This window comes from Meriones unguiculatus, chromosome 6 (genome assembly GCF_030254825.1).
Source record: "Meriones unguiculatus strain TT.TT164.6M chromosome 6, Bangor_MerUng_6.1, whole genome shotgun sequence".
NCBI lineage: Eukaryota > Metazoa > Chordata > Mammalia > Rodentia > Muridae > Meriones > Meriones unguiculatus.
Window position 1 is genome coordinate 13,607,859 of NC_083354.1, and position 21,111 is coordinate 13,628,969.

The 21,111-nt window shown below is 50.7% G+C and overlaps 2 protein-coding genes across 4 annotated transcripts in view; both read right to left on the minus strand.

Annotated features, from left to right (window-relative positions):
- The window catches only part of Gnb5 (G protein subunit beta 5), a 28,444-nt gene extending 21,517 nt beyond the window's left edge, over nucleotides 1-6,927 (minus strand). The window contains exon 1 of the mRNA XM_021631633.2: nucleotides 6,681-6,927. Within this exon, the coding sequence (XP_021487308.1) occupies nucleotides 6,681-6,792 (112 nt within the window). The 5' untranslated portion in view covers nucleotides 6,793-6,927. The remainder of the gene's footprint in view (nucleotides 1-6,680) is intronic.
- Nucleotides 6,928-15,049: 8,122 nt separating this feature from the next.
- Nucleotides 15,050-21,111, minus strand: part of Myo5c (myosin VC) — a 70,976-nt gene continuing 64,914 nt past the window's right edge. For 2 of the 3 annotated variants that reach the window (XM_021631621.2, XM_021631622.2), the window contains 4 exons: nucleotides 20,131-20,413; nucleotides 18,890-19,064; nucleotides 18,455-18,535; nucleotides 15,050-16,459 (listed from right to left, as the gene is read on the minus strand). In XM_021631621.2, coding sequence (XP_021487296.1) covers nucleotides 16,307-16,459; nucleotides 18,455-18,535; nucleotides 18,890-19,064; nucleotides 20,131-20,413 — 692 coding nt within the window. In that variant the 3' untranslated portion in view covers nucleotides 15,050-16,306. Of the gene's footprint in view, nucleotides 16,460-18,454; nucleotides 18,536-18,889; nucleotides 19,065-20,130; nucleotides 20,414-21,111 lie in introns of those variants that run through there. The other variant, XR_009592220.1, reaches the window with a different exon arrangement.

Consider the following 21,111-nt stretch of genomic DNA (forward strand, 5'->3'; position numbering starts at 1 on the left):
CGGCCGGCAGGCGAGCTTCAGGAAGACAGTGGTGTGTTCCGCTTGAGCCAACTGGAGGGGCTGAAGCCATGTCTTGGCCACACAGCCGTCTGCCTTCTGGCAAGCTACCTCTCCTCTTGATGGTTTGATCCATTCTCAATCCCTCAAACCTGGCGCAGAGCGCACACTTGCCAAACGAGAGAGCTTCTCCAGACGACAGGAGGCTGCGCTTTAGGGTTATGTCTGAGCTCAGAGAATGGCTCTCAGTGGGCATGCTCAGTGAGGAAGGCAAACACCGAGCCCTGAAGGTGTGATGTACTCAGGGACAGCAGGGAAACACGTCACAGAGAGCACAGCAATGTAATGTTGGCACGCCTGAAACAGTTGTTGTCTGTCACCACTCTTGACACGTGTCTATCATTTTGTGGCTGCCCCTGGCTGCAGCGGGGGTAGTGATGACACCAGGGAGGGAGACCAATGAGGAGCCTCTGCTCTTTCCCAGAAAGATCTCTGCAGAGATCACAGTATTTGCTGTATCCCCCATCTGCGGTCCCTCTATGTCAGATGAGCCTGCAGCAGCCTCAACTTTGACGCAAAGGAGCCCATTCCCTGACCCATGTCCAGGGTGTCCACTGTCTTCACTGCCTTTCTGCCCGGCTGGGGCCCATGCAGCTTCTACTGCTGAAGATTCTGGGACCAGCACAGTCAGACCCAGAAGCTGGGGCTCCGAGAGGGAGACAGAAGTGCCTAGCTGGGTGTTAGGTGCTGTGCCAAATACTTCGGTAGAAGAAAAAGGTTGTCCCTAATCTCAGGAGGCTCATGGCCTAGAACTAGCCAACACCGGAAACACCCAGGTACCAAGCACTCTGTAGTGTGACAGGGACTAAAGCTATCACACGAAGTCAGGGAGCCACTGGGTGCTATGGATTACTTGCTGGCAGGTCATCAGAGGCAATGCCACGAGAGCCTGAATTTAAAGAAGGCATAAGAACTGGGTAAGGAAGAGAGGCGGGACCCTCCTTCCCTCACACACGTGCTACCACATGTGTCAAGCCTTTTGATGTATTTGGACCCCCCCATTATTGCACTGGGCCTGGGAAGGAAGAGGGTTTCATACAACAGCTTGAGGACACATTAAATTTTTTTTTTGTAAAGATTACTTACTTATGTATTTTCATGTACAGAGTGCTCTATCTGCATGTACACCTGCATGACAGGAGAGGGCATCAGATCCCATCATAGATGGTTATGAGCCACCACGTGGTTACTGGGAAGTGAACTCAAGACCTCTGGAAGAGCAAACATTGCTCTTAACCGCTGAGCCATCTCTCCAGTCCTCCCCCAACCACACCTTTTTTTTTAAAGACAAGGTTTCTCGATGTAGTCTTGGCTGTCCTGGAACTCACTCTGTAGATCAGGCTGGCCTCGAACTCAGAGACCCGCCTGTCTCTGCCTCCTGAGTGCTGGGATTAAAGGAGTGCTCTGCCACCGCCTGGTGAGGACACAGTTTTAAAGCTCTATTTCTACAGGTGAGGAAGCCAAACCTCAGAAGCACTAAGGGCTTTCAGTACACACACTTCAGCCCCTGAGAATGGGTATACACACCTTCAAGAATGGGATCAACTTCACGCAAGGTGGCTGCGAGTCTCTGAAAACTCAAGGACAAGGACATTCAGGCATAGGAGACACCCTATAGAGAACACCATATGGGAGGTTGCCAGATCAGTGGGTCTCTCCGCTTTCTCCACAAAACAGTTTCTCCTGTACATAACAGCAGGAGCTAACTACTGGGTTAAGTGTAAAATGTGTCTCAATTACATTTAATACAATCCCAAGAGCTCTTGAAAAATTATAAACATAAAAGCAAGCCGCGAGGGATATCAAAACATGGAAAGAGGTGCCTGCAGGGGGGGCTACAAAGACCCCCCTCTTTTGCTTTAACTGCCCTACAGTGACTGGACACTGCCAGGATCCATTGGAAACACTTCCCCTAGCGAGCATGCTCCAAGCTATGACCGACCGCAGAGCGAAGAGGGCAGGGAATGAAAGGCAGACTGGCTCTCTGCTCCCTCTCCAGGCAGCAGAGGGCAGAACAGCAGGCAGGAGGCCGGCTGGCAGGGCAGCAGCTTTACCTCAACACATGGAAAAGCAAAGGACACATTTGCTTCAGGACTGTCTAGAGTATGGTTTTGTCTAGATTTTTCCCCTAAGCCATGAGATCAGATTAGTACAGAGCTCCAGCCACAGAGCGTTGAAGGGTAACAAAACCTTTCACAAAAGCATGCTTAGAACAGACAGAAAAGTCAACACCCCTGACTGGTAAATCCCGTGATTAACCCCAATGGCGTCTGGATTTATGAGAAATGATATCAATTTGCGTTGGCAGTTTTGTTCCTTAACAAAATCAGTAGCTGTCTCAAAGGAGCTGGGACTCTGTGTAAGGCTCCCACAGCCCAGGGTGCTGCGACCGGCCAGCATTTTCCGCTGCCAGCCAGCCCTGCAGATCATTCCTCACTCTGACTTGCAGACTCTAACCTTCCTCCGGTTGTTTTGACGCCACCCAAAACTCAGTCCTTCCTAGCACATGCAGTGATGGGTCTTGAAGAGAAACATTTCCACACCCCAAATGCCCTTACGGACATCCTTACAGACATTCTGTGCTGACTAGACCACTGTGGAATACTGTCCAATATTTACCCTTTGTAAAATACTTTGCTATTTTAATAATAATAATAATAATAATAATAATAATAATAAACCCTCTGCTCTCTAGAAGAGTGAGACATGGACCAGAAACACTCCTTAGCTCCCCCAGCCACCTTGGCACTGCCAGCCTCAGTACTGCCCTCTGCTGTCCCCAGTCTTAGAGGCTTTCTCATCTAGAACGGGTGGGAAAGAATGCTCTATGCACCTGGAGTCTGAGGCTGAAGAAGGTGACCCTTCCTGGTCCGGGGGCTGTTGACAGGCTAAACCCATGGCGTCTTTAGAAACTGCCGACGTCACCTTATACGGGAAAAGGGTGTTTGCAGAAACCAGTATGTTAAAGATGTGGAGGTAGGGAGTGGCTCGCCCCAGAGCCTCTGAACCTGTGGACCCATTTAGACTTCTGACTGCCTCACACTGCGGAGGTCTGTGCGGCGTGGTGTAAACAGGAGGTTAACACAAGCCTCAGCCGTGTGATTGTAACGTGAAGCAGGGGCTGCCCTCCCCGGCAGTGGATTATCAGCCGTGGGGGTTGAAGTGGGAGGCTTCCCGGAAAAGGAACTCTGCAGGAGGCTGGGGAGACAGGGACTCCCAGCTGTGTGACTGAGGCAAGACTGTCTCCCTGCTTGTAGCCATATGAGCTACTCAGACATGCTGTGCTGACCCAGGATCTGGCTAGGAATGATGTCTACGGAGAGGGCGCTGGGACCAAGGACAGGGTGTGGATCAGGAATCGCTCATTCCCCTCCTGTTTCTCATCTCCAGCTGTTGCACTGACTTAAAAATACTGACTTACATATTTATTTTTAAACAGGGCCTCATGCAGCCCAGGCTAGCCTCAAACTCCTAGGTAGTTGAGGATAACCTCGACCTTCTTCTTATCTTCTCGCCTCAACCTCCCAAGTGCTGGGGTTACAGGCCTGATTGATGAGGGGCAGAGAATGGAACCCAGGCCTTGCATAATCTAGACAAGCCCTCCACCAACTGAGGTGTAGCTCCGGACTGATTTTGCATTCATCTTTAAGTTTCTTTTAAAATTACACTTATTTATTCACGTGTGTGTGTGTGTGTGTGTGTGTGTATGCATGTGTCATATGTGGACCTCGGAAGACAACCCACAGGTGTCTGTTTTTCCTTTAGGCACGTGGGTCCTACGGTCCTTAGGCTTTGGCCACCTGTTGTGCCACCACACTGGCTCCACTGGAAAGTTGTATTGACTTAATCTTAATAGGGCCACTCCAGCCTTCTGTGTTCTGCAGGACTGCACATACCCAAATAAAAAATTGAAAAATAGTTTAAAAAACTGAAAAACAAACATGCCGGTGATTCGGCCGGTGATTCGGTTCACTCAGGCTTTTCAGAAGCCCAAGTCCTAGGGCTGTGGGGGATGGCACACAAATCCGGACCTGGTGTAAATAAAGTTGGTGTAGTGGCTCATGCTTGTAATCTCAATGCCAGGGAGGCAGAGCCAGGAGGACCTCTGGAGCTCACTGGCCAGCCTGGCTTACTCGGTCTAGGTAAAAGTGAGAGACTTTTCAGAAAACCAAGGTGGACAGTATTCTGAGGAATGAAACCTCAGGTTGACCTCAGGCCTCTATACATACATGCACACACATGTACACACACACACACACACACACACACACACACACAGCACTCAAGACCTCATTATATCCCACCAGGCCCCAAAGGCCTCCCCACTGTAACCTCATCTCCTGCTCTGCCCCAGAGTATGCCTATCCACCCACACACAGCCTCAGTTTCCCCTCAGGACAGTATCAAACATACTCCCCATCTCAGCTTCGCCTCACTATCGCAACTTCCCCCCCAACATGTTCCCCGCCCCCGCTGCTGTGTTATTGCAACCGCTCTTCCCAAGGAGTGCGAATTCAAAGGTCCTCTCTGGGATTAGCAGCCTGGGTCCCCAGGGTCACGGTCTCTGAAGTTTCTGAGCCTCCCCACAGCCCATTTTCCCCCTTCCCCCTCCCCCTCTACTATCCAGAGCTCACACCTCGTCTACCACTCATTTTACCTATGAACACTTGACTCCCAGCTTTGGGCCGAAGCCTTCTGAGGGAACGCTCATGATTCGTTCACTGCAGCATCTCCAAGGGTCAAGCAGAGCCTGACACACAGGGGCTGGAAAACTGTCTGAGTAAAAGATAGGGGTGTGTGTGTGTGTTTGTGTATGTGTGTGTGTCTGTCTGTCTATTGAAAGTGAGAAGCAGGAAACAGAGAGATGGAGGCAAAACTAAAGATGAGGTGGCAGGGGGGATCCTGAGACTAGGGGTGAGAAGACGCTGACCCTAGACGGGAGGGTCAGGTGTGCTGGGGAGTTTGGTCTATGAACTCAGGGGCTAGCTTTCTACCTTCCATTTTCTGTGGAAGAAGTAAGAGGTGGGGAGGACAGAGACCTCCACACAATGGAGAGCATCTGACAGTTGCCAGGGTTGAGAGCTAAAGATCCTGGAGGGGTACCTTAGCCACTGGGCACAGAGGTCGCTTGGTGCCTTCTCTCCAGCAGCCTCTGGAGGAGAAATGAGGTGGAGCCATCCAGAGCTGAGGAGGAGACCGGAGAGCCAGAGGCAGGGTCCCTTGGAAAGACTTTCTGAAGCTGATTAAAGTATCTCGGTTGGTGCCAGAGAAGACACAGAAGACAGGACAGGAGGTACAGGAGAGAGCCAGGATTCCTAAGGACCCAGGGGAGACTGTGGTCAGAGTGGACAGAGTCAGGAAGAGGCAAGATAAGATTCTCCCTGTGTGTGAGCACGGCTGTGCTAGAGTGAGGGGCGCATGTCACAAGGGCCACCTGTGTTGGCTTTCAGAAAGAATGCTCAAGCCACAGGGCTAAGAAATGCCTCAGCTTCCTCAGCTGCCAAAGGGAGAAAGCCGAGGCTCTAGGAGGCAACATCGCCCTCGGCAGTGTACAAGGCTCTGGAAAGGGAAGGAGAGAACCCATGCCCTGCCTCCGATACATACTCCCCATTTCTCCTCAACTTTGGGATGGCAATGTGCTGAGCCTGGCTCCCCCTTCTCCGGACTCCCTCGCAGGGGCCACATGGCCTAGTCAGGCCAATGAAATACAATAGAAATGTTGGGAAGAGAGGAATCCTGGGAAAAGTTTTGCTTCCTTCCTGAGAAAGAAGAGAGCCGGCTGTTCACACTCTCCCTTCTTCCCGCTTTGGATATATAGGCAACGTCTGGAGCGGTGGCAGTCATCTTGGGTACATAAATGCCAATGGTCTAAGATGTGGAAGGGCCCGGGTCCCTCAAAGCACCAAGCAGCTATACCAGGCCTGATCCTGTTACCAGAAAAATAAGTCTCAATTTAACTACTTACATCTGGACATGTCTGTAAACCACACAGAAGGATCCTGGAAAGGCACCGTGTGTGTGTGTGTGTGTGTGTGTGTGTGTGTGTGTGTGTGTGTGTACGGTGGTGGAGGTGGTGGTGGTGGCGGGTGTGGGGGGGGATTGGCAGGCCTGGGAGAGCGGGTAACACCACTGCCCAAGCCGGGTCCCTCTTCAGAGCTCTGGCCAAGAGTCCTGGCCCTGTTCTGAACTGCGATGCTGGCTTGCTGCTAAGTGTATTTACACGGCATTGGCCCTTTTTATGTCAACCGTGGCATCCACCAAAGGCTACTAATAGGGCCTACTGCAACCCAGGATGCAGAAGGCGTATCTGCTTCCCTCCGCCATCCTGCTCCCTGCCCCAAGGACAGTGGAGAGATAAGAAAGGGAGCTTCGAAATCCACGCGGAGGAAGGACCTGACGGGCAGAGAAGCCCAAAGAGGAACAGTAAAGCGGTTCCTCCCAGCGGCGCCTACACCTGCTGTCTGCGCCACTCCACCCGCCCCTGGGAGGGGCTCGGCATCCTCCCACCCCGAGCGGGGCGCGGGGTGGGGGGGACCGGTCCCACGCGGGTCCGTCAGCCCCTCGGAGGGTCGGGCCCACTCTCGGGCCGAGGGCTTCCCTTCCACCCCCCAGCTCGCACTCACGCTCCACGTCATGCAGCTTTGCCCGCTCCTCCTCCAGCTTGCTCTTGAGGCTCTCGGCCTCACTCTTCAGCGACGCCAGCGTCTCGTTCTCGTGCAGCCCATCGGTTGCCATCTTCGTCGGGATGCAGCCGGGAGAGATGAGCAAAGAAGATCGTGAGCCGGCGAGGGGGCCCGACGGGAGGGCGGGCGCAGCAGCAGCCTCCGCGACCCCGAACGCCGCCCTGGCCCCGCCCCCTGGGCGATGACGCGACCTCTGCGGGGACAGACTTCCCTGGCTCCGCCCACCGAGCCCTCCCTGAGAACCAGGCGGGGCTATGCCAGGGCATCCGAGAGTAGGGGTGGAAAGGGGGTCACGGGGGACTGATGGTGGGTGGGGCTGGGTCGGGGTGGGAGGCTAGGAGAAAGTGGAGCTCAGAGACCAAGCACTGACCCCCAACTCTCCTGGCTCCAAGGAAGCCTAGTGAAGTCGAAGCCATACAGCCCAGAGGGTTATCCAATAGAGGGTTATCCATGGCCCATCTTTATTCTGTCTCTGTCTGTCTGTCTGTCTGCATTCTGGGGACTTTAGCGGGCAGGAGGCTTCCTACACCTGCCCCGCAACCCGCTAGTCCGAAACATTCTTTTAAGAGTGAGTTCTGACTGCCGGGGTCCTGGAAGGGGCAGGGGTCTCTCTGCTGGGGTCAGGGGGGTCCTCTCCTCTGGAATGCAGGCTTGCTTATCTTTCATCAAACTTGAGAATTTGCTGATTTCAGTGGCTCCTCTCCAGCTAGGGGCTAGGTTCCTTGGTGACTCTTCTGAGGCTCACCGGAGTCGCTCTGAAAGGAATCTCAGACACTCCCTCTTCCCAGCACCCAAACTACAGATGAGGAATAGGCACTAAGGGTAGGTGTTGGATCCAGGCAGTTTGGGTTCACCAACAGGCACTTAGGCTTCCTTCCTTTCCTACGACGTTTAGGATGGAAAGAGGACCAAATTTGCAAATTCTGGACAGAACAGTGTGGAAGCAGTCTCCAGTGCTGGCCTACTCTCCTGTGTGTGTGTGTGTGTGTGTGTGTGTGTGTGTGTGTGTGCTTGTGTGTGTCTCTTCAGTCTGAGAAGGAATTTGTATTAATGTATACATAGCTGTCTTTTATGTAAGATTATGGAAGCCTCCATCTCCCTATCTGGAACATCTATTTCCTAACGTCTGCACCCCAGGGATTTTATGAGAATTAGATGCTGTGCAGGGTACTCTAGGCCACTTCCCTGCCAGACCCCTTCTCCTTTCACTCCACTAGAGGGCTATCCATCTTTATTCTGTCTGTCTCTGTCTCTGTCTCTTTCATGTGTGTCTCTCTGTCTTTGTCCCTGTCTTTGTCTGTAGCCCTGGCTGCCCTGGAACTCCTCTTGTAGAGCAGCCTGGCCCAGAAGTCACAGTGCTCCACCTGCCTCCAAACACCGCCATACCCGGCACTTTGTCCGTCATTTATCCTCAGAGTTAGCAGAACACTGGCACATGGGGACAGCTGAGTTAACGTTCGCTTATTAAATGAATGTATGACTAGGCTATCTGAGTACATGTATGTATGTAAAGTGTGCATTTATAGAAAGCAAGGAGCCAGGGCAATGACTCAGTGGCTAACACTGGATGCTATTCCAGAGAACCCATGTTAGATTACCAACAACCATTTGGCGGCTCACAACCCTCTGTAATGCCAGCTCCAGGGAACTCGCTGCCCTATTCTGGCTCCACCAGGCATTCCCATGGTACACAGACACACACGCAGGAAAGCCTCCGATACCCATAAAACAAAACATTTTCACTATAGCCCTAAATTTGTATTTATTTTATTTTATGTGTATGGGTGTTTGGGCTACACATATGTTTACCACGCGTGTTCTGAGTGTTCGGGTACCAGGCGAGGGTGCATTACCAGATGGGGGCCTCCAGTGAGCCACAGCTTTGTGCCTAGCCTGAGACAGGCACTGTTTCCCAAGGCTGAGTACACTTTTCGGTGGTGATCTGAAGCCTGGAAATAGCCACCTTTGGCAAAGGCAAGATTGGAGGTAGTTTGAAAAAAGAAGTCAGGATTTCTTTCCAGTCCAGTCCAGTCCAGTTTCTTCCCTGCCCAGCAGGTGGGCTCAGGAGTGGTGGACTTTAGTTTTGCTCTCTGTTTAGGCTGGGCAAGATCAGCCAGGCTGGCCAAACAGCTAAGACAGGTCCCCTGGGACTGTTTATCTACCGGGATTTCTTCTAATTTATTGGCTCATTGCGCAGACCCAGAGGAGATAGAACCAAAAATCATTAGCCCCACGAATAACTGCTTGCCAGGAGTGTTTTGGACGCCTCTCCATGACCTCACATGACCCCTGCAGAGCCCCAGGATGCTAATCTGTTAGCATTTCTACATCACAGGTGGGAAAACAGGCCTCTGGAGATGGGGGGGGAGGGGGAGGGAGCGGTGACAAGTGTTTCCTCCACTGCCTAGGACAAAAAGCAGGCCAGGACTCCAGACAGGCACTTGAGCCACAGCCGGCTTCCTGGAGCCTGGGGACACATCCTGCAAACCTACTCTCTGTGACCTGGCTGTCACAGGCTAGCATTAGACATCACTCTAAGACAGAGAACATAAAAAAATGAAATGAAACAAAAATGGAACTCACAATCTCTGCACATGTGGAGCAGTAGCTGAGTTGCTGAGACTTCTTGAAAACGGGCCTGAGGGCTCTTTGTTTGAAGCATTTGTCGCAGGAGCCGAACACGTTAACCAGGAAGGTCTGATCACACATCGTGCCTGAGATGAGGCTGGAGGACTGGGAAAAAAACCGAGCAAGGCATGGGGAAAGACGGCAAGTGCTTCTGGGGATCGGAGGCTCTTCCTCCTCCTGCCTCCACACGTGGGCAGAGCTCACAGTGAGTACTGACTTCACGGCAACATGCAACTCAGTTAATCAACAAGAAAGCGTTGGCTGGCCAGCTTCCTGACGGACACGCGGTTCACTGGCTGTTTGGGCAGCTCACCTGCACCCTCCGAACTGATCCTTGGAGCACCATAAAGAACACTGTATTACACAGCACAGTTAATCTGTTAGCATTAGCTATCTCTTTTTTATACATTTTGTATTGATGTGTATGTGCACACACTCTCACGTGCCAGGGTACAAAAGGATGGACGTCAGGGGACAGCTTGAGGGAGTCAGGGAACAGATTTCAGGTTGTCAGGCTTCTTGATGGCAGAGGCCTTTGCCCACTAAAGAATCTTGCCAGCTTTATTATTATTATTATTATTATTATTATTATTATTATTTGAGACAGGGTTTCTCTGTGTAGCCTTGACTGTCCCAGACTCACTTTGTAGACCAGGCTGGCCTCGAACTCACAGTGATCCACCTGCCTCTGCCTCTGGGAGCTGGGATTAAAGGCGTGCATCACCATGCCCAGCTCCTTTTATTTATGATACAAGGTTTCATGTAGCACAGGCTGGCTTTGAACTTGTTAAGCAGCAGGTCCTCCTTCTTGCAACCTCAGAGTGCATGCATGGCCACACCTGGCCTAAGCAGGGCTTCCTCAGAGCCAGCCCAGCGCTCTACCTCCTGGGCTTTCTTCAGCCTGGAGAGCCAGTTTAAAACTTTCACAAATGCTCCTCCCCTTGGTGTAAAATTTGGATTAAAGATAAAGGTCGGAAATTGGGCCTGAGCCCAGCTAGGGGCCGTTTGTGTGGTGTTAGCTTCCTGAAAATGGACATTGTATGTATTAAACACGGCAGCCAAGCACTCAGGGCCCCAGACTGTGGCTGCATGAGCAGAATGGCTTAGGTGTGGGAGAATGGTGGCTTTGGAAAACATCTCCGCCAGGGGACTATAGAACCCAGTTCCTGGTCGCCCAAGTTCTGGTCCCTTGCTGAGGCCAGTAGGCATGGCTCTTCTGAAGCTTTGCTCACTGATATATCAAATAAATATCTTTAAGTCCCTGTAGGGTTGTCATGGGACTTATGAGACACTAAATGAAGGGCACTAAGCTCAAGGTTGGAACTATAACAAACTATTTAAACATCATGCTGCCCCATGAGTGGAAGCAATGGCAGGAGCAGCAGCAGCCTTGGGGAGGAAAGAAGAGGAAAGAGCCAGAGGGGGTTAGGGAAGACAGGAAGGCTGGCTAAGACACTGCCATGGGATGGCCTTGGACAGAGTATAGGGAAGAGGAGGTAGTGGGGCTTGAAGGGGTGATGACTGAGAGACGGCCTAGGTTTCTTTTGGGAAGGGTTGCGGTGCCCTGCTGGAGATGGGGGGGGCGCCTAACAGGAGCAGCCAGCTCAGTCCTGCCGATTCCATAGCTGCTCCAAAGAGAGCCCCACCTTAAGAGTCAAGGAAATTACCCAGGAGCAGATTATGGGGCACTGAACCGAACACGAGAACAAAGGAGAGTTTGAGGTGTGTTTTGGGTGAAGGAGATATTGGGGATCCTTGGGGTGGGGGACAGTGCTATGCAGACATCACCACAGGGCCAGAGAAGGAACTAGAACTGGGGAGTTGGGCAAAGGTGTGGCCGGAAAAATACCCAAAGGTTTGGCAACAAGGGAATATAAGGCAGACCCTTTGGGGACAGAGATCTCAAGGGCCCAGATGCCGGCTGCCACACAGGGAACGGCAGGAGCGACCTCTTTACAGGGAAGACGACCTCTGTGTGGAGGCTGAGGAGACAGAGGGATGGAACCGTGGCTCCAAAGAGAGAGGGGCTGAGCGGGGACTGCAGCATGGCTCACAGAGCTACCACTGTCAAACTGCTGGGCTTGTCGCCAAGGGCGAGTTCCAGAGCACAGAAGGGGCAGGGATAGTGGCTCTGTCCATCAGCAAAGCGCTTCCTGTGAAGCCCGAAGAAGACTTCACTTTAATCCCCAGAATCCAAGCAAACATGCCAGGGTTTGGGGGGTACACTTGTTAGCTCAGAGCCAGGGAGGCAGAGGCAGGCAGATCTCTGGGGCTCACGGGCCAGTCGGCCTAGTTGAAGGCCAGAGAGAAATCCTATTTCAAAAACAAGTAGATGGTGCCTGAGGAAGGGTGCCTAAGAATGTTCACATGTATGCATGCACACGTGTCTTCATGAATGCAGTCCCATGAACATGCATGCATACAAGCATGTTCCCACAAACAGACACCTACACTCATGAACACACACACACACACACACACACACACACACACACACCGTGGACAAATGTGCCCAGCAGAGCATGGGCCCTGGGACTGTCTCTTACTCCCCAGCTCTGCACTAGATGCTGAGACTTCAAGGTCAAGCTGAGACATCAGGTAATAGCATTAGGGAGCAACATCACTCAAGTGCATCAGCCCAGGATTTGCTCTCCCAGAAGTAGGTCGGGGAGAGAACTGCTGCAGGGAGATGACCCGGAGGAGGAGATTATGCTCTAAGAGGAAACAACTCTCAAGAACTGTAATGAAGGTTATGGCATCTCCATACACAAAAGCCGTGAAGGAGTAGGTCGTGAGGAGAGGAAGGTTTATGGGAAATAAAGAAAAGAGATCTTGAATGATGGCTAACGGTCCAAGTTTGAATAGAGACGATATTGTTTGTCTTAGTCTAAGTTCTAAGACATAGAAGGTGTTTATAATGTTCATTGGAAATAATTGGAAATAGAAGAAAGTGACAATAACCAACTGTATGTCCTATGACAGCACACTGCATGTTCTCTTGCAGTGTCTTCTCAAGCATAACTAGTTTAAACAACTCCCATGTGGAGAGGCTGGTGAGATGGCTTGGCAGGGAAGTGGAGGTACCTGCTGCCAAGGCTGGCAACCTGAGTTCCCAGGCCCCAACACAGTGGAAGGAGAGAGCTGACTCCCAAGAGTTGTCCTCTGTCCTCGACATGTGTGACACACTCATGTCCACATATACACATAGTGTAGGTGTAGAATTTTTATACACATAAAATAACGTCATAAAAAATTGGGAGGCGAGGCCGTTAGAGATAGCTCAGTGCCCATGGGATTAAGGGTGATGGGGTCCTCTGAGTTAAATTACAGTGAAGACAGCATGGACATCTTTGTACATTTTAAATGATGACTTTCATGTTGTGCGCATTACAGATTTTTGTTGTTGTTGTATTTTTGAGACAGGGTTTCTCTGTGTGTAGCCATGGCCATCCTGGACTTGCTTTGTAGACCAGGCTGACCTGGAACTCACAGCGATCTGCCTGCCTCTGCCTCCTGAGTGCTGGGATCAAAGGCATGTGCCATCACACCTGGCTGAATAAAATTTTTTAAATGTGCAAAATATTTGCATAGATACTCCTCGAAGGGGGCTAGTCAAGCCTCACGGGGAAAGTTTACACAGACTCATTTGTCAAAGGCAGAAAACAAAACCACCATGTCACATTATTAGCTATATATGAGAATTCCTTAAATTTAAATATTTAGTGTGTGTAGAGGTCAAAGGACAATTTTCGGTCGTCAGTTTTCTCCTTCCAACATGTGGGTCCTGAATATCAAACTCTGGCTCTCGGGCTTGGTGCCTTTCCCTGCTCAGCCATCTTGCCGGCTAGGCTAACACACCTGAACTTTAAAAAACTGATATACAGGGTCTGGGGAGAGGACTCAGTGGTTGAAAGTTGTCACTTCTCCAGAGGGCCTGAGTCCTGCTCCCAAAACCCTTATTTCGAGGCAGATAAATGCTGTTAGCTTTTGTTCTGGGGGATTCAACGTCCCCTTCTGGTCTGCAGGCAACTGTCCTATTGTATTCACCCCACACTCCCACTCCGACACACACACAGTTAGTAAACAAAAATCCCGATACACAAAGTGTGGGCAACGATGTGGGAACGTTCTTTCTTTGCCGGCGTGGGCATAAGGTGGTACAGCTGTTACGGAGAACTGGCTGGTAGGACCTCTGATTGGTAAACAAACATACAGAGAATGGCTGGGTCGTTGTGTTTGTCCCAGAAATTCTACGCCTGGGTATGTGTTCAACAAAAATGCATACTTATTTCCAAAAACAAAACAAAACAAAACTAAGACTGTCATCACAGCTTTGTTTGCAAATGGCCCCGAGCTGGAAAAATCTGCCTGTGCCCCAGGAGTGGACAGCAGAATGCAGTAAACTGGGTCTGAGGCAGGAGCAGGTGGATCCCACGGACCCATCTTGGTGGCCCATCTGCTGGACCAGCTGCCCTTGGGGCTGTGGTCGGTATGCTACAGCTGGGCCGATTTTGAAAACTAACTAAATCATTTTACCCATGCTTAAGTTGTTTACTGATGTCAACACTAGTATTTTTAAAACTCTCTACGATTTTGAAATAAAGTCACAAAGGTTGTAGAAGCATTAGAATATACGTATAGAGTAACCAGAACAAAGACACTCCCTGCTGGGCACCGGCCACAGGGAATCCCCGTGACCTTGGTCTATGAAGACTCAGACATCGCTGTACAATTGAGAGCCCCAAGTTCCCTGAGGTTAAAAAGTTGCTTACCTTACAAAGCAAGGAACACCGGGGGCCGGCTGGGCCGAACGAGGGAGGTTACTGCCGTGGCGTGAAGGTCTGAGCCACTGGTCACCTAATCTCTTTATCTGGACGATGCAGCTCGGGGCCTGCCCCTCCCCATCTGCACACTCGTGCTCACTACGGGCCTCTCACTAACGCACACTTGCCTCTGGAACCCTGTGCCTCTCCACATGGTTGGGACCCCTTTGACTCCCTCGGACCCCCTCCTGGGCCTGTTTCTCTGCTCCCCGGTGGAGGAGACAGATTTGACTCATTTGACCTTGTAAATCTGCCCTTGGGAACATGACATGCCCTGCCTTGTGTGGCGAGAGCATCTCTTAGTTCTGGCCTTCCTTCCCAACCTTTGCACAAGACATCAAGGCCCTTTCTCCTCTGTGTATAAACTTGCCGGCATCCTCAAGTCTTTTGTCTCCAAACAAGGTTTCCTCCTACACCAGAACCCTTGCCATCTCCGTGAGATCTTGCCAATTCATTTGCCTCCCGCCACCCTAGCATACAGATAAAATGTAGGATAAGACGGGACCCAGCCCTCCAGAACTCACAGGCCGGCAGAAGGCATGGCCAAGGCCACTGGCGTACAACCCAGGTAAGTGCTAGAAAGGGGGCACGAATCCCAAGGCACGAGATCCAGAACATTAGGATGGTGACTCCTCATGGGGCAGAGGAGGAATAGAGAGGGCATAAACCCTGGCAACTCCATCCCGCAGCCCCAGACATCAGCACTCATGACGTGTAACCCCTCAGGGCTTACATGCTTCAGTGACACGCTGTGAACTGTGGGATTCTGACATCTCTCCGTCTCACCCTCGAGAGAGGACACAAAGGTGCAGCGAGAAGATCCGTGGTCTGCGCTGGCGGAAAGAACTGCATCCGATCTGCTCAATAATTTATTTTATTAAAGCGTTATTACTAACGTTCTGTTTTCATCATTTGGGTACAGTCTGAAGAGGCATCCCACATCGGTGAGGCAGCGCCCTCGTGTAGGAGGCACTGCTTACTTATCACCCAGTCTCCCCAGAGACCACCACACGGTGGCGTCACAGCTACCGCCTGTGACCGGCAGACTAGAGGGTGGTCAGGTCAGGGGGTGCGGAGTTGGGTCTCAGCTACCGGGCAGGGGTGCCCTTCCAAGGCTCAGTATTCTGAAGGGAAGGACAACAGTTTGGGGAGAGGAGTAGGCAGTTCTTACAAAACGGGAAAATCAGATTTCTCAAAAGGGAGAACTCTCCCAAATCTTCATTTTCTTTCATGAAAAAAAATTAAAAAGCATATTAGAACACTGACTAGATAGAGGGGAAATCACCGTGTGTGCATGTGTGAGTGTGTGTGCGCTGCTGGGGCCAAACTCTAGGGCCAACTGCTCTATCACTGAGCTCTGGCCCCAGAGATAAATCTAGTTTTTAAAAGGAAGAATTGTATTTTTTTTTTAAGTTGAGAGATTATAACAGCTATGTTGGCTGGTACAATTTTTAAAACATTTAGAAAAAATGATGAATGGCATAAAGGTAAGCTTCAATAGTAAATTTGTTTTAAATAGATATATACATGAAACGCTCTCCCTCTTTTTTTTTTTTTCTGAGATGGAGTCTCAGTCTGGGATTACAGGTATGTGCCACCATGCTCAGCTCTCAGACTGAGTACTCTTACAAATTAAAGCATTTGGAGTGGACTGTTTTCTCCTCCAGGGTGTCTTTAGCGAGAAGAGCTAAAAAGCTCTTCCTGCCAGCATCGATGGGGCAACAAGCCCTTGTTCCAGCGGCCACGTGGGATTCTTTCCTGGACGCTGTAGGCGTGAAACTCACCTGGGGCTTCATAAATGCCTCTGGACTTCAGGGCAACCCTAGAAACCTGGAGAGCCACGGGGCGCCCCCTATTTTACTCGTGGGTCAGGGGAGGTCCCTGCCACGGAACAGAATAAACAAAGGCACCGGGAACAAAATTGGGCCTTTAGGAGCTGCAGCAGTACCACCGAGGTCAGAAGCAAGAGCCTTGCCAGCCCAGTTGGCAGCATAGCATCCATGGAAGACAGTCTCAAACCGCAGTCCACACAGTCCCCGCTCCGGTGGATAACCGCGTCCCTCTGCTGGACCTGCCCTCAGGGCTCCAGGGAACCCACAGCCATCTTCTTTCCTGCTACAGTCTCCGGAGAAAGCCGAGCTTGAAGCTGCTGGGGATCTGGGTCATCTCCAGGGCGTGCGGAGAGGCAGTAAAAGGGAACGTGACTTGGAAAAGGTATTTGGTGTCCAGCATCAGCTGTGATGAGTCGCCCCGGTTATTCAGGAGGGCCTGAGGTCAGAACCAAGGGGAGGGTCAGGGAACACGTACATTCTGGTCAAGAGCCAGGAAACCCAACAGCCCTGTCTCCTCCAGGGAACCCCAGCAACCAGAGGAAATGATACCCAGGGTGTTTTAGCACACAGTTGCGGGGGTGGGGGTTAAGCTCATCAGGGCCTCCAGAGAAGAGGCACCTGATGTTTCATTCCAAAAGCCTATTCTCTGTAGGACAGACTGACTATAAATCTGTTTTTACTTACCCTTCTTTAAAAGTTACATTTATTCATTTCTCTCTCTGTGTGTATACATGTGGTGACCAAAGGACAGCTTGTTGGAGTCTGTTTTCCACCATATGGTTCTTCAACCGTAAAGGGTCAGGGGGTGGGGCAAACTCAGGTCTCTGGACTTGGCAGCAAGCCCCTTTACCTGCTGAGCCATCTTGCTGGCACATTTTATTCTTATGTATATATCAAGGTTTAATTCTAAGCCCACACATGATGGGATCTCAAGTTTTATGTTTTTATTGAATCCATTTGTTTCTTTATTATCTGAATATTTTTTGTTTTCAGGATTGCTTTCTACTCTTTACATTTAAAAAAATTGCCAATTGTGGTGGCACACACCTTCAATCCCAGTAGTTGGGGAAGTTGAGGCAGGTGGATCTCTGAGTTCAAAGCTAGCCTGGTTTACAGTGCCAGTACAGCAAGGGCTACACAGAGAAACCCTGTCTTGAGAAACGAAATAAATAGACAGACACATATACATTTTCTGAAATTAAAAATTTTTATGTGTATGTTTGTCTGTTTTCCATACTTGTGCAGTACCCACAGAGGCCAAAAGGAGGCATCAGAGTCCCAGGAGCTGGAGTTACAGGCAAATGTGAGATTCATGACATGGGTGCTGGGAATTGAACTTGTGTCCCTTGAGAGAGCAGCAGGCGCTCTTAACTGCTGAACCATTTCTCCAGTCTTACGTTATTAGGACTTATAATACGTTATTATAAGTCTTACGTTATTAGGTCTTACGTTATTAGGAGTCTTAACTAATATGAGGACTCCAAAGAGCTTTTGTACATGTGGGTATAATTAATGATATTTTACCATATTAGTAACTGAAACAATATTTAAATAGATTTGTTAAACTGAACATAGCATTTTTTGTTGAAAAGTAGCTGTGTTTTCATAATGAGAAGCAAAAATAAAAAGACAAGACAGCGAAAAGCAGGGCAGCTTTCCATTCTGTGAACCTCTCCATGTCTGGAGACCTCTCCCATGACCTGCTGGAAGACTTACGTGCGCCCCTTGCTTCTGTATTTAGTGTGCTGGGGTAAGTGGCTCTGGATTAAGTACCAGGGAACACTATCTCCTACATGCACAGCTCTGCAAAAGGCAAAGGTTTTGCACACTCCTGAAAGGGGCGCCAGGACCCCCAGATCTCCCTAGTTTACTAGGAGAGAGACTTTGGGGGTGATCACAGAAAAGTGGGTCTGCAGGTCTGTTTCCATTGGGCTCTGCCCATTTGCACTGCTTCTCAAAACCAGCTGAGGAGTGACACGGCTCAGTGGCAGGGAACTTGCCGCTAAGCCTGACAACCTGAGTTCGATCCCAGAGACCCACAAGACAGATGGCGATGGCCATAAGCTGGAAGCTGTCCTCTGATCTCTATTCACACATGGTGACATTCAGGTACACACCCTGGGGCAGACATGCATGCGCGCGCACACACGCGCACACACACACACACACACACACACACACACACTGTCTTTAAAAAAAGGAGGAGCTAAAGGTCAGATCATGGTTAATATGTTTCTATTCCCTTCTTATCAGGACTGAAACAAGTAAAAAAAAACAAAAACAAAAACAAAAAATACCTGCTGTCATTGAGCTGGTGTTTCCCATGCTTGGCGCCCCTGCTTTAATCCTGGCCTGCCTCATTTCAATGGAGTATCAGTGTCCCACAGAGTGTATGAGAGGTCAGATTAGCACGGTCACAGAAAGATCTCACCTGCACTTTGCGGACAAAGGACGGAGTGACTCTCTTCTCGAAGTCGTCGATAGGCGTGTATGAATTAAGGATCTTTATGATCTGTGAACATTTAAAAAAAGAACAAACAGTTCCGGACAAAGAAGCTCACGTGGTTCTCTGGGGCCATGTGTTGCCTACTCCCAAGAGAACAGAAAACAGCACAGGGTAGGGAGTGCAGCACAGGTCGACCACCCAGACGACGGTGAGGCCCCTCCCCTCTCAGCCCCTGCCCATCTTAGTGCACGCGTCCATATTTATGCCTTGAAGGCCGCAACCAGGATCCACCCAATAGTTATCAGGGAAAAGAGAAGTCACGCAGGGTCAGGTGTGCCTCACAGCCAGCTAAGCCGGGGAAATGACTGCCGAGGGGTCTGCCCATTACGGTCCAGAGAGGGGCTGGGCCAGCCCGCTCACCTGCACAGCGGAGAGGGAGGTGCAGCATTCCGAGATCTCCTTGGCGTCGCTGTCTGTGGTCTTCTTGACCTGGAGTAACCAGGCCGCCTGGGAGAGGGGCTCCAAGGTCTCCTTGGCTAAACTGTTCTGCAAATTCTTATCTTTAAGCCACTCTTCTAAGTAGCTGATATTGCACCTGGAGAAAAGGCAGAGGGCATCTCAGGGAAGATGGTCAAATCCCTCAGCGTGTCCTAGAGGCCCGCAGAGCTCACTACATGCTCTGGGGCAAAGTCCAGCAATCTCTCACTTATAACAGGAGGACATGGACCAGGAGACAGCTTTCCAGATCACGGGAGAGCTGTCTCGTTGCCTCTGGGCTCTGTAAACATCGTGTTCACATGGACACACACACACACAGTTGAAAAACAATGAAAATAAATCGCTAAAAAGAAAACAACACCCTAGATAAACCTCAATAAATAGTGAATTACATTAAATTAAAGCAGCCTAAATTCCTCAATTAAAAAGCTCAAGCGGTCAGACAGCATTGAAAAAGAAAATTCTCTGGCGTGGGCTGGAGAACCGGCTCAGCAGCTGCGATCCATCCCTGCTCTTACAGAGGACCTGTGCTGGCTTCCCAGCACCCACACTAGCAGCTCACAACTGTCTATAACTCCAGCTCTAGACCAGCGCTTCTCAACCTTCTCAACGCCTCGACCCTTTAACACAGTTCCTCATGTTGTGTTGACCCCCCAACCAGAAAATCATCTTGTTGCTACTCCGTAGCTGTGATGTTGCTACTGTTATGAACTGTAAACATTAAATATGCTGCCACCGTGAAAGAGTGGGTTTAGGGGTCGCGACCCACTGGTTGCGAACCACTGCTTTAGCGGCCTCTGAGCCCTTTCTGGCTTCTGTGGGCATTAACTTGACACATACACATTCCTCCCAAACAAGTAATTTAAAAACAAAGTCTTAAAAACAAACAATCACCGAGACACTTGAGTGCGCTAGCATTTTGCTGGATTCTCTACCTTGACCGGGCCAGTCCCGTGGAAACTTAGAATCCACAACATACTGATACCACTCTCACAGGCCAGACCCTCAGGTCGGCAGTGGAGTGTGTGAAAGCGTCGCTGTGGGGCCACCGACAAACCAACACTCAAGAGGCTCGGGGAGCCTTGCACGCGTTCAGGGAAAGGCAGGGAGGGTCTGCCACCGGGGACCTGGCCTCTCTGAGGGGCCCGGCGTATGGGTGTTACCTGATCTGCATCCCTTTCCTGCAGGAGCACATGTCCTTGCGCAGGAGGAGGCTGTTGAGCGTCACGGCCCCTATCAGGTAGAAGAGCTGCTTGACCGCCTGCCTCACAAGCTCGGGGTCCAGGCCGTTCTGCCTCATGGTGCTGTAGAAGTAGCTCAGCTGCTGCAGGACGGACGTCATGGTGTAGGCGTCTGTGTCGTCGATGCTGGAGGAGCGCTTCCGGAAACCAGTGGGCTTCAGGCCGGAAATGCCCTGCAGGCTCTCGTACTCCAGCATGCCTGGCACTGCGGGGAGGGAGGAAAGCTCCTTACACAGCGGTCGGCCAGGTGTCTGTTTCTCCAGGATACAGTTGTGATAGCCGTGGGGAGTGTGGAGATAAGCCTTATGGAGGCCGATAGAAGGGTGAGTGAGGCGTCAGCGGCTCCTCCGGCTCCTCGAACCATCCTGATCCACTGCACGCAGTGTTCATCTGCTAGGGACTCCTAGCACACTAGTGAAGTCTCAAAATGGATCCGAGGCTAGAGCTTCCCCTTTTTTCCGGAAGTCTCCTGAGGTGACCTTGTGCCCCTACATTTCCTTAATAGTTGCACTGACCTGACTGATTGTCATTGGTGCTTGAGGCTAGAATGGGATGGTCTGATTGGTCCTTGGGTCATATAAAGGTTTATACACTGCACAATAAAGTTAGATCTGCACCTTGAGTCCAGTCTCAGGAGTCTGAGTCCTGGGATTCTGTGTGGGCTCCATCGCCACTCATACCCCTTCCCCCAGTTCCTGATCCCCATAGAGCAAAGATTGATGGGAGCTAGAATTACCTAGGAGACACACTTTTGGGTCTATCTAGGCATTCTCTAGAATTAGGTAAATGAAGTGGGAAAACCCACCCTGAGTGTAAGTCAGCGGCATTCATGCCCTGGGGCTCTGGACCAAATAAAAGGCAAAAGCCTTCTTAACTCCCGTGATCATCCGTTCTGCTTCCTCA